At 37.5% G+C, this 17752-nt stretch overlaps 1 protein-coding gene across 3 annotated transcripts in view; it reads right to left on the bottom strand.

The window, feature by feature from the left end:
• The window catches only part of LOC115228997 (cilia- and flagella-associated protein 206-like), a 119434-nt gene that overhangs the window by 68822 nt on the left and 32860 nt on the right, over window positions 1–17752 (bottom strand). For 2 of the 3 annotated variants that reach the window (XM_029799432.2, XM_036499188.1), the window contains exons 2-3: window positions 17265–17395; window positions 9062–9145 (exon numbers count right to left, since the gene is read on the bottom strand). In XM_029799432.2, the coding sequence (XP_029655292.1) occupies window positions 9062–9145; window positions 17265–17372 (192 nt within the window). In that variant the 5' untranslated portion in view covers window positions 17373–17395. Of the gene's footprint in view, window positions 1–4000; window positions 4253–9061; window positions 9146–17264; window positions 17396–17752 lie in introns of those variants that run through there. The other variant, XM_029799437.2, reaches the window with a different exon arrangement.

The following is a 17752-nucleotide window of genomic DNA, read 5'->3' as shown; positions in this document are numbered from 1 at the left end:
ATGACATAAGACTGAGACAAATAGAGAGATGTAATATATATTCAACCCACGAAAAGAGGAAAATTGTAGTTTATAAAGTGGAGAGGAGGAGGACAAAACTATATACAGCTAAACTGAAGACAATATCATAATAAATAAGGCAGCAAGCTGGTAGAAATGTTAGCACGCTGGGTGAAATGCTTAGCAGTATTTCAACTGTCTTTACGTTCTGAGTTCAAATTCCGCTGAGGTCAACTTTGCCTTTCATCCTTTCGGGGTCAATAAATTAAGTACCAGTTGCATACTGGGGTCGATCTAATCGACTGGTCCTCTCTCCCAAAAGTTTATGCCTTGTGCCTAGAGTAGAAAAGAATATATAAAAATGCCATGGCATACAAAGTTACAGCAAGCATCTAAAATGTCAATAGATGACAGAAGATGGCTGAAATTACTAAGTAAGTTTTGAAAGATTTGAGGAATGAAAATTTATTTGATATCTCCTATGATAATATTGTACAAAATATGTATTACCACAGATGTGAAATACCTAAACAAAATTGAATTTGTAATTCCCTGCCTTATTTGTATATGGTATTGTTCTGTCCATAATGTTACATGTTATAGAGACACTTTCAATTCTGCTATCTTCCAAATACAATGACATAAAGTTACAACTCCCTTTGTCCCTCAAGGCACATAGCTCAGTGGTTAGAGCACCAGGCTCACAATAACGAGGTAGTGAGTTCAATTCCCATACCAGACTGTATGGTCTGATAGGCATGGGCGACTGCTGGTCTTCCATAAACAACCTTGTTCAGACTTGTGCATCAGAGGGCAATTTTCTAGATGCAATCCCATGGTCATCAATGACCGAAGGGACTCTTCTCTATCCTTCAATTTAAACAAGTGTATACGTTAGTTGCATTCAATGTAGAGGTGTTCATACGGAATGCCAAATAATTCCTCTTGATAGATACAGAACGTATATTGTGATGGAAGGAGAAGGCACCTGGAAAAATGTGCGAATTGGGGAAGATACGTTTCTTTTGACAGCATATGACCATTATAGACACCAGTATTTTGAGGTCAAAGACAATAAATTCTAGCAACCAATACCAGGTGAGCTACAAGATACATTCAAGTCTGGGGGCATTGCTTCTAAAGGGGATCAACAAAGGGAACACCTTGTCAGAAATCACTTTTGTTAAGGGGAGATGTGCCAGTGACATTGAAATTAATTTTTTGACAGTTCAACTTCCAGCATTTAAAATTTGTTTGTTGGTCATCATTTTACACACACACACACAACACACACACACACACACACACACACACACATTATAGGTACATAAATATATATTGGTTCAGGTATGGCTGTGTGGTAAGAAGTTTGCTTCCCAGCCACATGGTTCCAGGTTCAGTCCCACTCCACTGCATGGGCAAGTATCTTCTACTATAGCCTCGGACCAATCAAAACCTTGTGAGTGGAGTTTGGTATATAGAAACTGAAAGAAACCCATTGATTGTGTGTGTGTGCGCGCGTGCATGTGTGTGCGTGTGTGTGTGTGTCTTTGGGTCTGAAATGTCCCCCGCCACCACTTGACAATCAATGACAGCGTGTTTACATCCTTATAACTTAGCAGTTCAGCTAAAAGAGACCAATAGAATAAGTACCAGTCTTAACAAATGATAAGTACTGGGGTCAATTCATTCAATTAAAAATTCTTCAAGGCAGTGCCCCAGCATGGCCACAGTCTAATGACTGAAACAAGTAAAAGATAAAAGATGTCTTCTGCTATAGCCTCGGGCCGACCAAGGCCTTGTGAGTAGATTTGGTAGACGGAAACTGAAAGAAGCCTGTCGTGTATATATATATATGTATGTGTGTGTGTATGTTTGTGTGTCTGTGTTTGTCTCTCTAGCATTGCTTAACAACCGATGCTGGTGTGTTTATATATATATATAGATAGATAGATAGGTACATATATATATATATATATATATATATATATATACTTATATATATATATATACTTATATATATATATATATATATACACGCACACACACATATATATACACACATACACACACACACACACACATATATATATATATACACACACGCGCATATATATAAATGGATATAGATATGTTTATTGTCTATATACACATGTAAATAAACACTGAGAGAAGAATGAGAAAGAGAGAACAAGAGAAGGAGACTTATAACAACTTTAAATCAATCAGGCTGTTAGATGCTAAAAAAGAAAGTGTTGTGGAGGACACCTCGAGTGAGAGAAATAGGCTGTGCCACCACAAATAAATAGAGGACAAACATGAGTGGAGTCAGACAGGGAGCTACACCATTCAGGCCAGTCACGCAGACAACAAAGTACATCATTATAATGCAGGACATAACAGTGTCAAGCAAGACACAACAGTGGCAACAAGAATTCAAACACACGCAAGACATAACTGTGTTGAAGAAGGATTTTGAACACACACAAGATATAATAGGAGTGATGAAAGTTTTGCAAGACACAACACTGGTGATGAGGATTCTAATATCATGCACTCCACAACACAGAAAAAAATAATAATATAAGCCCATTTGCAGGATTTCAGTCAGGTAGCTCATGGGTTAGTAACACTACCAGTAAGAATGTAGAGCTGATACTACCTGGGGCATTCTGGAGAAAAAGAAAATTCTGTGTGTGGAAGGAAAACAGTGAAAAAATAATAAAATCTGTTGAAGGATCTTAGTCAGGTTGCTATGTGTTTGTAGCACTACCAGTAAGAATGTCGAGCCAGTACTACCTGGGGGCATTCTGGAGGGAAACGAAATAATAATTCTGTGTGTGGAAGAAAAAAAATATAATATAAGTCTGTGCAAAGGATTTTAGTCAGGTCGCTATGTGTTTGTAGCACTATCGGTAAGAATGTAGAGCCGGTACTATCTGGGGTATTCTGGAGAAGTATATATTTTGTAATACATAGTTGAGAAAAAAATTCTGTGTGTGGAAGAAAAAGATGGAATATGCAAAAAATATATATATAATAATGCTGTGTGAAGAAATAGTATATACTCGAAAAAAAAAGATTCTACTGGAAAAAGATTTTGTTGTAATAATTCTGTGCGTGGAAGAAAAAGAAATGGAAAACTAAAAAAAAAAAAAAAACTATAATAATGCTGTGTGAAGAAATAAAAAGGGGAGGTGTTGTAGAGGACACCCTGAGTGAAAGAAGTGGGCTGTTCCACCACAAATAAATACTGGACAGACACGAGTGGAGTCAGATGGTGAGGTACACTGTTCAGGCCAATCATGTATGTCCTTATAATGCAGGACATAGCAGTGTCAAGCAAGGCACAACAGAAAGAGAGAGAAAAACAATAACATAGAGATATACATGGATAAATACATATACACATTAAGGATAAAGCTGCTTCCTGGGTCATATACACTCCTAAGGCCAGTTTCCCAGTTTCTGTGACATAGAAATCTGCCACCCACCAGATGGGATGGTGGTCTACTGAGTGGATTGAGGAAACATGAAGCGAAGTGTTTTGCTCAAGTACACAATGCCCTGCCTGGTCTAGGAAGTGAAACCACAATATATATACATACATATACATACATACATACATATATATATATATTATATATATATATATATATAAATATATATATATATAATATATATATATATATATACATATATATATACATACATATGTATATATATGTATATATATATATATATATATATATATACATACAAACATACATACATACACACATACATACATATATATATACATATATATATATATATATATATATATATAATATACATACAACAAACATACATACATACATAATATATATATATATATATATACATGTATAAATACACAACATATATCACAAAAATAGCAAATACACGCATACATAGTTAAACACAAACATATCTATATACCACAATTAAACTGAAATGGGTAGAAAACTGCAACACTTACTAAAACATTAGGAAATAAAACATGTGACCAATAACCATAAGAAGACCACTGCAGAGGACATAGCACGGAACGAGGATCAAACAGAGCAGGGGTACTGAAGGTGATACAAGAGTTAGAAAACCCTGCACAAAAAGGTGGTGGATCACAGTATACACCAGTTGAAACAAAGCCAACATTGTAACAGAGCTAAATAAATTACTTTTGTTCAAAAAAAAAATCTATCTCCAACTAATTTTCTCACATGACTTGCACTAAAAGGAAGTTGGTAGATAAATAAAGAAGGCAGAAAGAAAGGAAAAAGTAAAGCAAAAACAGTGGGTTGAAACAAAAGAGAGAGAGAGAGAGAGAGAGAGACAACAACAAATGAACAAACAATAGTCCTTTTTTTTTTTTTTTTTTTTCGGAGATGGAATAAATTTTAAAATTTACTAAAGTGGGCAACTCCTTTCCTCTATCTCCATTCTGAAGTACTTGCTTGAATGTGTATATCTGTTTCTGTATGTGGATGTGGATGTAAATGTGTGTGTGTGTGTGTTTGTGCATTTGCATTAGTGTAGTATCTTTAATTTAAAAAATTTACTATTTTATGTTTGTCTCTTAAAATTAAAAATAATTACTGATCTCTCTCTCCTTCAGTATATATATATATATATATATATATATCATCATCATTGTTTAATGTCCGCTTTCCATGCTAGCATGGGTTGGACGGTTCAACTGGAGTCTGGGAAGCCCGAAGGCTGCACCAGGCCAGTCAGATCTGGCGGTGTTTCTACAGATGGATGCCCTTCCTAACGCCAACCACTCCGTGAGTGTAGTGGGTGCTTTTTATGTGCCACCGACACAGGTGCCAGACGAGGCTGGCAAACGACCACGCTCGGATGGTGTTTTTTACGTGCCACCGGCACGGAGGCCAGGCGAGGCTACACACACATATATATATATATTTATATATATATTCATATATATATATTTATTTGTTTATTCTTTTATATATATATATATGAAAATATATGGTGTAAATAAACAACGATAGTAGAAACCGTACCACGTATACTGAGTGTACAACCAGACGGGAGACAGTCACAGAAGGTCCCCGATTCTTCATCAGTTATCAACCAGATGGTATTACTCAGTTTTGCACCTTCAATGATAAGACAAAGAACTTCCCATGCTGGTGGTGCATGTGAAAGTTGCGGAGAATATTGGGCCGAGAGCAAACAAAACGATACAGAGTGGACCTACGAAAGTGAATAAATGTAATTTAAGACAATGGACAATGATGAAACAAACAAGAAGTGAGCAAAATATAGCCTTATATACATATATATACATATGTCTGCATATATGTATGATGTATATCTATATACACACATACACATGCATACACTCACATGTAAGATTCATATTTGCTTTACAATGACAATCTGATCATGCTAAAACTATAGCTGTTTACAACGCATATGAATAAAATTACATCTAATCCCATAACTAAAGTCACATGGGACAGAAATAACTTAAGAACCTGTAGAGTCCCAGAGAAGTATTTTACAGAATCATCAGCATATAGTAGTTCCCATGGCTTTCTCCAGATCAACAAGTGCCAAGCACAATGACTTGTTTTTAGCTAAATATTTCTCTTGAAGTTGCCTGACTATGAAAATAGCATCTGTGGTGCCTCTCTCTCTGGGACAAAGCCAAACGGCATTTCATCTAGTCTAATTCTGTTCCTAATTAATTGTGTCATAACTCTTTCTCTCTCTGCAACTTTCATCACCTAGTCCAGTAATTTGATGTCTCTATAGTTACTTCTGTCTAAGGTATCTCCCTGTCCTTCATAGCAAATGAATATGATGCTGCTACACAAGTCCCTAGGGAATAACCTAATTAACTATATGGTTAACTAGACTATATCCAACTCTATCAGATACCTTAAGCATCTCAGCAGTGACTGCTAATGACCCAGGGGCTTTCCCTGTCTTCATATCTTTAATTGCCTTATTTATCATGCGGCTGTCAACTAGGATAACTGGTCCCTCTATTGGTTTCACATGGGGAAAACTTCCTTTCACCAATTCATTCTCCACATTTTAAAGCTTTTCAAAGTAGCTCTTTCATATCTCTTTCTTTTTAGGATCACTAAGAGCAAGCATACCATTATCTGTCCATACACACTTCTCTCCCACAACATCTCACTTCTCTCTAATACACTATCTGGCAATCCAGAACACCTCAAGTGTCTGATCTTCCCACTGTAAGACATTGGCAAACCTCTTCCCTTCTGCTTCTGCCCTAGCTAGCTAAACCTGATGCTTAGCTTCTCTTTTAGCTATCTGATATGGTTTTTTGCAACCCCCACTCTTCCACTCTTTCCAAGCCTGTCTCTTCTCTTTTGTAGCCCAGTCGAGCTCACTGCTTCACTACCATGTTACCTTTGTTTGATAGTAGCTTTGTTCCAACCACAGATTTAGTCTGTCACCCTCAGTAGATTGTCCCATAATGTCATTAGTTAGTATCTCTTCCTCCTTCTTATCAAAGGCTTCATTAAGGACATCCCTAAATCTCTGCTCATTTGAAGGATCCTTGAGTTTCCATAACCTCCATCATACCTCTTGCCCACAACACACAGCTACATGCCTTCGCTCAAGCATTTCAACAATCTCACCAGACCTATCTTTCATTGTTCCAACGTTGATTGTGGCAGCCTTGAGCTTGTGGACATGGAAAGCTGGGAGAGAAGTTAGGGGATGTTTTCAGTATCTGGAAAGAAGATCTTTGCAGCTGCTTGCCTGGGAGCAGCAGGTCTTTTGGCTTAGTGTAAGCAGGTTCATGTGCATGAAATACAATAACAATTTTCATTTCCTTCAGTCCTGTAAAGCTGTGGTGAGTGAGCAACTGCTATAGCAGTGGGGTAGAAACAGGTAAGATTGATGAAGGAAGGCAATACAGAAGTAATTGCATGCACCATGATATTATATACTTCTAAATAACCATCAGTATCACAGTATAGACACATATACATAAACATAAATGTATACACACAAGTGTGTACATGAACAATGCATTACAAGTAGAAACATGCGTGTAGGACCCACAGGCTATGTATATGCATTACATGTGCCTATGTAACTACACATTCATAAAACAATTCATAGGTTGTAATATTATATAGTGACATCTATATATAGACATATAAAGATTTATAAATAAGGATAATACCGATATTTAAATATCAATATTATCAAGTGGCCAGCATGGGAAAAAATACCATACAAAGGTAATAATTTTTTACAACTAAAAATAAGGGTGGTGTCTCTCAGACACCCTTATTTTTAGTTATAGACATATAAAGAGATAGATAACATACATACATACATACATACATATGGATAATTATGTGTATAGATACAAGCTCATAGTTCTCCTATGAACATGCTCATACATGAGCAGCACAATGTGCACATGTGCTTGAACCCCCTTCACAAAGGTAGTGCTGAGGGGTAAAGTAAAGTTCCTTCCCAAGTCATATAGCCTCATAAGGGCCGGTTTCCGGTTTCCATGGCATATATGTTACCCACCTGAACAGGATGCCAGCCAGTTACAGGATTACTCATTTTTGCCATCTGAGTGGACTGGAGCAATGTGAAATGAAGTGCTTTGCTCAAGAACACAATATATCACCCAGTCCAAGAGTCGAAACGTCAGTTTTACAATCATGAGTCCAACACACTAACCACTAAACCATGCACCTCCACCGGTGCTGAGGAGTGGGTGGGATTGATAACGACTCAATTCAGATTGCACAAATTGACTATCCTCTATGGTTTTATATATATGTATATATATCATCATCATCATCGTTTAACATCCGCTTTATATATATATATATATATATATATACATATATATATAATTTTATATAGGATGTTTTTCTTCTGCTAAATATAGTTTTAAAAGCAGTTTAATGGACTAAACCCAAAAATTTTGAAAAGAATTCTTCTGTTTACTAAAATATTTAAGTAAAAATAATGTGTGAGTGTGTGTAATGAAACAACCGGACTTGAAAAATGAGATGTATTGCTTATTTCATTCTATTTTCAAGTAGATATAGTTGTCATCTTCAATTTCCTGAAGAACAAGGATGTACATACATACATACATACATACATACATACATACATGCATACATGCATACATACATACATACATTTGCACACACACATACATATATACACACATGTGTTTGTATGTGTGTGTGTGTGTGTTTGTTTTGCATGTGTGCAGCTGGTTAAGTTGATAAGCTGTTGAACAGCCAAGAGACACAATGTTTTGTCCATGACAAAATACTCAACTCCCACTACAAATATGTACCATGGAGAAGTACCCATAATTTTGAAGAATTGCTATAATCATATAATCAACAAGTGTCTCATTGGCTAGTAAATAACAGGGTCCAGATCCTACTATCATTCTAGCTTGGAGAAGGATGGGCCCCCGCCATCAAGCTAACATTGGCATTGATTCACTACTTGTAAAGGAAATCCTCAATTGTATCTCACTGGACAATGTATAACAAAAGTAAGAGTGACCTGACACAGAAGATTTGCAATGGACCAATCAGATAGGATGCCAGTTAAATAGGAAAACAGCTGGAAATTTGGCTGTTGGTATCTCATTACTGAGTACTGCTCACATAACTGGGATGGGGCTGCTACTAATCCTGCACTACACACACAGGCAAGCCAGCTGATTGGTAAAAGTTTACTGAGTAACACACTACAACCTCAAGCTCATAAACTCACTGCTTCCTCTCTCTCTCTCTCTCTCTCTCTCTCTCTCCTCTCTCTCTCTCTCTCTCTCTCTCTCTCTCTCTCTCTCTCTCTCTATCTATCTATCTATCTATCTATCTATCTATCTCTGTCCCTACTTCAATGGCCTCTGTTCCTCTGAAATATTTTGTTACTTACTTACTTACTTACTTACTTACCTACTTACTCTATCCAGGCTCAATCACATGTCTCCAACTAATTATTAGTTAATTATAGTTTAAAAATAACTTACCTTGATTAATGTGTTTATGTCCTCTTTAGTGAGATTCCGATCAACATTGAAACCATGCTTTGGGTTGAGAACAACAGCTTTCACCTGTAATTAAACATCACATCACTTTCAACATGATTGTCAAAATCATCATCGTCGTCGTCGTCATCGTCATCGTCATCATCATCATCATCATCATCATCATCACATCCACCACTACCACCATTAACATTATCATCCATTTTTATTCGCATATTCAATTTTCATCACTATTATTGTCATTGTATTTGTTTTACCCATACTGGCACGGGTAGGATAGGTTTGTAATACATTACATTCCCAAGTATTTCGGCCACATGACAACATCTCAGCTGTGAGGTTTGATACTGTCAATTATGACTGAATTGTTTACTAATGAAATAAACATTAACAGCCAAAGAAAACTGTCACAGTGTGTGTGTGTGCATGCGTGTGTGTGTGCGTGTGTGTGTGCGTGCATATGTGTGTGTATGTGTGTGCATGCATGTGTGTGTGTGTGTGTGTGCGCGCGCCAGCAATTCTAGACTTACAAATGTTAAAAAATGGAATAAATTAGTTTGTTGTCACGAAGCGGGGAATTCTAAAGTTTTGGGAAGTATTCTTTGATGAAGAGATATTATTTCTGATAGTAAAACCAAGATATTACATAAAATGCGCTCGTATAGGTCCTGGTACCACATAAGAAGCACTGGTGATGGAGCCACGTAAAAAGCATCCAGTACCCTCTGTGGAGTGGCTGGCATTAGGAAGGGCATCCAGTCATAGAAATCAAACCAAAAACAGACTATGGAACCTGGTGTGACCCTTGGCCTTTCCAGTCCCTATCAAGCAGTCCAACATGTGGTAGCATAGTAAACAGATGTTAAATGTTGATGTTGATGATGATGATGATGATGATGTGTACCAAATGAATAGACTGTGAATGAGAGTTTTAGCACAAATAAAGACAAATAGCGCAGGGCTAGAGTACTAATATCAGTGGAGGTGACAGGGCTGTCTTAGCAACATTATAGGCCTCCATGCAAATCATTACCCTGTGTCCTATGATATTTATTGATAGCAATACATACATGAAAATTGGACCCCTAGTCCCTTGAGGGTCTTTGGGCACACACACATACCACGCCTATTGCTAAGGGTACTTGATGGCGTTGCCCCCTCACTATTCAATGGTGCACCCTCAGATTTAGAGAATACAGGTTACATATATCTTCCTGCAATACATTTTAGAAGTCTGACCAACATGCCGTCGCTAAGAGGTGCACTGGATGGCACTGTTTCCTCACTGTTCAATGGTGCACTCTCAAATTTACATTTAGCATTATTACAAATGACTGCCCACCCAGAATATTCTGAAGCACCGCCAAGTACCAAAGTCTGTTGATGGACCTGACATATGCACGCGCACACGCACACACACACACACACACACACACACACACACACACATAAATATGGACAGAAAAAGGACTAATTGAGTAAGATGTTAGCCTTTCAAATGCAGAGTTATTAGTCCATATCACACTTCCAGTAATATACTGCATTTCTGGTCAGGTGCTGAAAGAGTCTTTGTAAATCATTCAATTGATAGCACAGATGGTAATGAAAAAGAGATGGCAAGACAGTAAGAGGTGACTAGTTTGGTGTGAACTATAATAACTCAGTGACAAGTAAATTTCCATGAAGTTAAAATAGCCATGTGGTTTATTCACTGAACTACCTACTGAGAGGTTGAGTTTAAAAGTGCTTTAGGTAAACTACATTTTTCTGGATAAGAAACACTTAATTTTAAATTGCATGAGTTCACCTAGCTTTTGGGAATACATACCAGACATTTTGGGCACAAGTGAATAGGTTGAGCATTCACTTACTCATCCCTCTTCTCATTTAACTCTTTAGCTTTCAGATTATTCTATCAAATCATCATCATCATCGTTTAACGTCTGTTTTCCATGCTAGCATGGGTTGGGCGGTTCGACCGGGATCTGGGAAGCCCGGAGGCTTCATCAGGCACCAGTCTGATCTGGCAGTGTTTCTACAGCTGGATGCCCTTTCTAACACCAACCACTCCAAGAGTGTAGTGGGTGCTTACTACATGCCACCGGCACAGGTGCCAGGGAAGGCTGGCAGCGACCACGATCAGCTGGTGCTTTTTACGTGCCACCGGCATGGAAGCCAGTCAAGGTGGCACTGGCATCGGCCACATTCGGATGGTGCTTTTTATGTGCCACCGGCACAGGTATCACAACTACAATTTCCATTTTATTTTTATTTTGATATTGATGTCCTTGACTCAATAGGTCTCCTCAAGCACAGCAGGTTGCCCTACGATCCAAGGTCAGCACAGCAGGCCGTTCTGTGATCCAAGGTACTTTGGATGGACTAGGGCAGGAAACAGCCATGAACTCATGTTATTTGTCGGGTCTTCACAGTCACAGCGTATCTCCGGAGATCTCGGTCTTTCATCATTGCCTCTGTGAGGCCCAATGTTCAAATACTTATCTATTCACATTGCATTTAATTAATCATGCATGATCTCCTAACTTTGAGACTTCAATGATGTGATTGTTTATGTTCAGAATAATATTGTAGGCTAGGTGTGAGAGACCAGATCTGGCTGGTGTGAACATAAAAGAGGTAGAATACTTGGGCCTGATATGGCCTAATTAGATGCTAAAGGGTTAACACTTTAGCATTCAGATCATTCTGTCAAATGTAACATAATCATTCACATTGATTTGAATTAATTATAGATTATCTTGTGGCTTTGATATTTCAGTGATGTGAATATTTATTTTGATTGACATTGTAGGGTAGGTGTGAGAGGCAAGATCTGGCCAGTTTGAACACAAAACAGATAGAAACTTTGGGGCTGGATATGACCATTTTAAATGCTGAAGGGTTAAAATAAGCAAGATCAATGCCAATAGGTTTGATCATTCACTTATGTATATCCTTACTCCTTTAAAATAAGCAAGATAAATAACAACTTATGTTGCATTGTTAGATTACTACCAAATAGAGTAAGAGTAAAGATCCCCTTCAGTCATGAATGACCATAGGATTGCACCTAAAAAGTTCCCCTCTAAGGCACAAGTCTGGGCAAGGTTGTTTATGAAAGACCAGCAGTCGCCCATGTACATCAGCCTCTCCTCTCCACACTGCTGATATTAACCAAGGAAAAGGTAAAGGTTGATACAGCTTGGCACCAGTGATGTCGCAACTCATTTCTACAGTGAAGTCAACTGAAGCAACATGAAATAAAGTGTCTTGCTCAAGAGTACAACACACAGCGCAGTCCTGGAATCAAACTCACTACCTCATGATAGAAAGCCCAATATTCTAACCACTGAGCCATGTGCCTTCACACTACCAAATACTATGTCTTCATTTAGTGACTCAAAAAGACAGTCAGGTTGGCAGAGCTGACTCTTCTCCAGACTAATGGCTATGGCCAGATATTCTATTATAACCCACCAATCTTATAAGTACCGACAATTCAACCGTGCCAGACTGGTGTAGCGGGCTCCTGGATAATAAGATTAAAATAAACAAAAGCAACAATAACAGGCAGCACAAAAACATGATAATTGAAGACCATCTACACGGGGGGTGGGGGAACAAATCATCACTAACATCATTATCATAATCAACACTATCAGCAATGTCAATGAACCATTAGTGTCACTGTCACCAACATTTGCACCACAATGATGATAATGATGATGATGTTCATTATCATCATCATCAGCAGCAGCAGCAGCACCCCCCACCACTACTACAACAACAAGCACAATCACCTCTACCATAACTACAATTACTACCACCGCTGCCACCACCATCACCTCAACTCATCGCTACCATTACTTCGACCATCATGCCGTCGTCATTATCCTCATCATCAGCAATATCATCAGAACCAACCTTAATTATATAATTGCCAAACTAACTGAAAATTAATTAAGGTAATTAGCAAATCTATCTCAGTGTAGGCTTAGTCCTTTTAGAATTATTTTTTCTCACAGAAAAATGAATGTGTTATCATTTTGTAGAGTTGTTGTTGTTGTTGTTAGTGGTGGTGGTGGTGGTGGTAGTAGTAGTAGAGTTGTTCATGTCATTAGTTACGGTTGTCAATGATGTTGAAGATACCAAATGTACAGGCATGGTTGTGCGGTAAGCGGTTTTCCCAGTCACATGGTTCTGGGTTCAGTAACCATTGTGTGACACCTTGGGCAAGTAAGTATCTTCTATTAGCCTCAGGCTGACCAAAATCTTGTGAGCAGATTGATGCGTTTATGTCCCTGTAACTTAGCAGTTCAGCGAAAGAGACTGATAGAATAAGTACAAGGGTCAATTTGTTTGCCTAAAATTCTTCAATGTGGCATCCCAGCATGACCACAGTCAAATGACTGAAACAAGTAAAAGAATTGGCCATCTATAAATATATTTGCTAAGAGTGTGCATACATATGCATGCATGCATGCACATGCACGCTCGTATGCATGCATGCACATGCACGCTCGTACACATGCATGCACATGCACACACATGCACGCATGCACACACACACACACACACACACTAACACATACGCATTGAAAAGAAAGAAGCAGTTACAGAAACCATAACCAAATCCCTGCCTGTTGTGTTTGCTTTGCAGTTTTTCTTACTAATTATGCATACAAAAAGGGACAGGACCTGCAGATCTCTTTTTTTTCTTCTTTGTGTGTCAGTGTGTGTATGTGTATCCATGTGTGTGTTTGCGTGTCAGTGTGTGTATGTGTATGCGTGTGCATGTGAGGGGGTTTTTTCAATTTATTTTGGTAGCTGGAGGTAACAGCTAATTGAGGTTAATGGAGTTCACATCCAATTTAGGTCAAGCGTTAGTTATTAGAATGAGGAGAGTTTCAGATGATGAATGACTTGCTCTGAAGAAAGAGATTAGATAAGAGCAGAAGTAAGGCAGATGAAGATGTACTGAAGGGAAAAGGATGGGGAAAAATGAATGTGTAAGAATTAACACTTCCTTCTCCAAGCCTAGATTCGAAACCGAATCCAAGAATTCTCGGTCGTCCAAACCATGACAATCAATAGGCGCGAAAAAAGGTTTTCTTTGTCCTTTCAAAAATTAATTGATCATCTCCCTTTGACCTGCGACCTCATCATGTCAGGCGAAGTTCAACTGGTACAAACTCTGCCGCAGTATGTCTGTCTTTCTAGCTGCCACTGTTTGTTATAAATACAGAGGCAGACAACACTGAGCAGACAGACGGGAGCAGACAGTTGTGCTTGTTGATCGTCGTGGTTTGAACGACCGAGAATTCTTGGATTCGGTTTCGAATCTAGGCTTGGAGAAGGAAGTGTTAATTCTTACATAAGCATCAAATACATTTGAGTGGGAGTGATTTAGAAACAAGTGTGCTCAGAGAAGCAACAGATGTAGTAGCTATAGAATAAAGAGGAAGAGGACACAGTTTGACAATGTGCCAATGGCTGAAGGTAAGGATGTTAGAGACTGAAAAGCTTGTATGCTTGGTTCATCACAGAAGCCAAAATAAAAATGAGATATCAATGTCTGGGTTAAAACATCTACTGCAAACATATTGTCTTTGAGCAAGACACTTGACCTGGCAACAGATTCTCTAGGAATGATAATTTATAGATATTGCATTCTATCATCATGATCATGATGATGATCATCACTATCTGACGTCTGTTTTCCATACTGACATGGACTTGAACAGTTTGACAGGAGCTAACCAGCCAAGGAGCTGTCCAGACCCCAATTGTCAGCTGTAGCATGGTTTCTACAGTAGGATGCCCTTCCTAATGCCAACCATTTTACAGTGTGCTTTTTACGTGCGACTAGCAGGGGTGTGTTTAGGCAGTGCTGGCACAAGTGCATTTTACGTGGCACCAGCATCTGTAACAAACAAGCCTGTATGTATGAATGGGCAACAGTGATTTTACATAGCTTTATGCATCTTCTCAAGTACAGCAAATTACCATACTCCAAGTTCCTCATCATTTCCTCAGTGAGGCCCAGCATCCAATGATTCCTTCTCACCACTTTGTCCTACATGTTCCCTCCACAATTAGAGCTTGGCACTTCTTTATGCTGCTGTCCTTATCCATACACATCATATGACCAGGCCACCAAATCAGTGCAATCTTCTCTCTTGCACACAACATCTAATGCCTCTTAAACACAATTTTTCTCTTAAATCATTAATACTCTGTCATACATGTACACAAACATTACCCATCCAGCAGAGAAGGCTAGCTTAATTTCCTTCAAGCTTCTGTAGTCAAATCCCATGTTTCATTGCCATGTAGATACATACCATGTAGGATTATCTCATTTAATGTCAATGAAAGCTCACAGCCAAGTGGTTAGAGTGTTGGCCTTATATATATATGTAAGTATGTATGCAAGTATACATACATACATACATATATATATATATATATATATATATATATATATATATATATATATATATATATAATAATAATAATGATTCTGATAAAATCAGTTACTTGAAAAGATATCTTCCAGGTAAGGCTGGATAAACCTGTGATCACAGCCTATGGTTGATAATACAGTTCTGTATTTAAGAGATGAGGAATTATGTACATTATTTACATTATTTACATTTGACGGATATTTGTCCTCATCTTGGGCATATGGCATAGTGGTTAAGAGTGCGGGCTACTAACCCCAAGATTCCGAGTTCGATGAGTAATGATAATAATAACATCAAAAAATACCTTAGGAATGTACATAATTCCTCATCTCTTAAATATAGAACCGTATGAGAACCCAGGTTTGAAATTTCCCCAAGACCTGATGAAGGCTGGCGGGTATATCAGCCAAAATGTTGTGTCAACAACAAACAAGATGAGGACAAATATCTGTCAAATGTAAATAATGTAAATAATATGGTTAATAAATATCAAATAGGATATTCCAGTTGTGTACACAGAGAAAAACCGACCCTATGAATTTTCAGTGCCTTGGAGCGGGTCTAAAGCACTCCAGGGTGTCCAACATGTTCTGAAACCCTATGGTATATGATAATCAAATGAATAATAACAGAAAGTGAATAATTGTCAGTTATGCATTTTTTTTAAATAGAAGAATCAGACCATTACTTCATTCCAAAAAACTGTAATCATCAGAAGAAACATAATTTCAAAAACAAAAGAATATCTCAAGAACACAGCAGGGAAGCTGCTGAAGTCTGTCAAAGCTTACCATAAAATCATGATTTCATGGTAATCATGATTTCATGGTAGGCCTCAACAAACTTCAGCTACATTGCTACTGTATTCTTTTCAACTCTAGGCACAAGGCCCAAAATTTTAGAGGAGAGGACCAGTGGATTAGATCGACCTCCGTACACAACTGGTACTTAATTTATCGACCCCAAATGGATGAAAGGCAAAGTTGAGATTGGCAGAATTTGAACTAAGAACGTAAAGACAGATGAAATACCACTAAGCATTTCGCCTAGCATGCTAATGTTTTTGCCTTCACATCCCTGCTGTATTCTTAGGATATTCTTTTGTTTTTGAAATTATGCTTCATCTGATGATTATGGTTTTTTGCAATGAAGTAACGTTCTCATTCTCTTATTAAAAATGATACGTAAGAAACAGCTGTAAAGAGCTGACAATTATCCATCGTATGTTATTACTCACTTGATTATATATATACACACACACACACACACACACACATATATAATATACATATACATATTGTTTATCATTTAAAATTGACTGTCATTCATTGCAGCCATTATAACATACTGACTGGCAGTTCTTTATAGGGTATTTCAACGAACAAAGCATTTTTCTCCCCCATTCATAACAGACTCATGGATGATGTTAAGTGTGTAGAAAATACACACATGCGCACACGCACACACATATTTATATATATATATATATATATCATCATCATCAGCATTGTTTAACGTCCGCTTTCCATGCTAGCATGAGTTGGATGAATATATATATATATATATATGCACACATATTTAGAGAGAGAGAAAGAGAAATGTGTCGAGGGAGAAAGATGACACAATTTTTTATATACGCATACAAGAAGTGTATAGCACTACCTGAAAAGGGAAAGAAGAAAAATATGAAAATTTATTAAACAGCTGTTACTACTTACCATGAAAGCTACTAGAGTTTCTGAGACAGTGTGACCTTTATTGACACATTCTTGGCTGATTTCTCTGATTATATTTTTGATGATGCTCTCCGTTTGAGTGAAATTCATTTTTATAGTTAATGGAGATTGACCTTTGGAGTACAGATATATAACAACAGTATGATTAACAGCAAAATCAAGAAGAAACAAAGCATAACTACAATACCAACCTAAAATAATCCTCTTTCTTATAATTTAAACTTTTGTTATAATGTTTCAGTTGAAATATGCTACATTTTCCCCAGTTAAGTCTAAAAATAATTAAGAATTTAATAAAATAATATTTACACCAAGTACACTGGACCAAAAACAAAAAGACAAGATGATAATAGTTAGAAGGTTTTGGGTTAGAGGTCTGCTTGATTAGTTAACCTTGCACTAAACAACAGCATAAATATAAGAAAATGAATACAACTTTCATGAATATGTAACAATGTACTATCATAAGT

Source organism: Octopus sinensis, linkage group LG2 (genome assembly GCF_006345805.1).
Source record: "Octopus sinensis linkage group LG2, ASM634580v1, whole genome shotgun sequence".
Lineage (NCBI taxonomy): Eukaryota > Metazoa > Mollusca > Cephalopoda > Octopoda > Octopodidae > Octopus > Octopus sinensis.
Note: the sequence above shows the minus strand (reverse complement) of the source record. Positions and strands in the feature narration are given on the sequence as shown.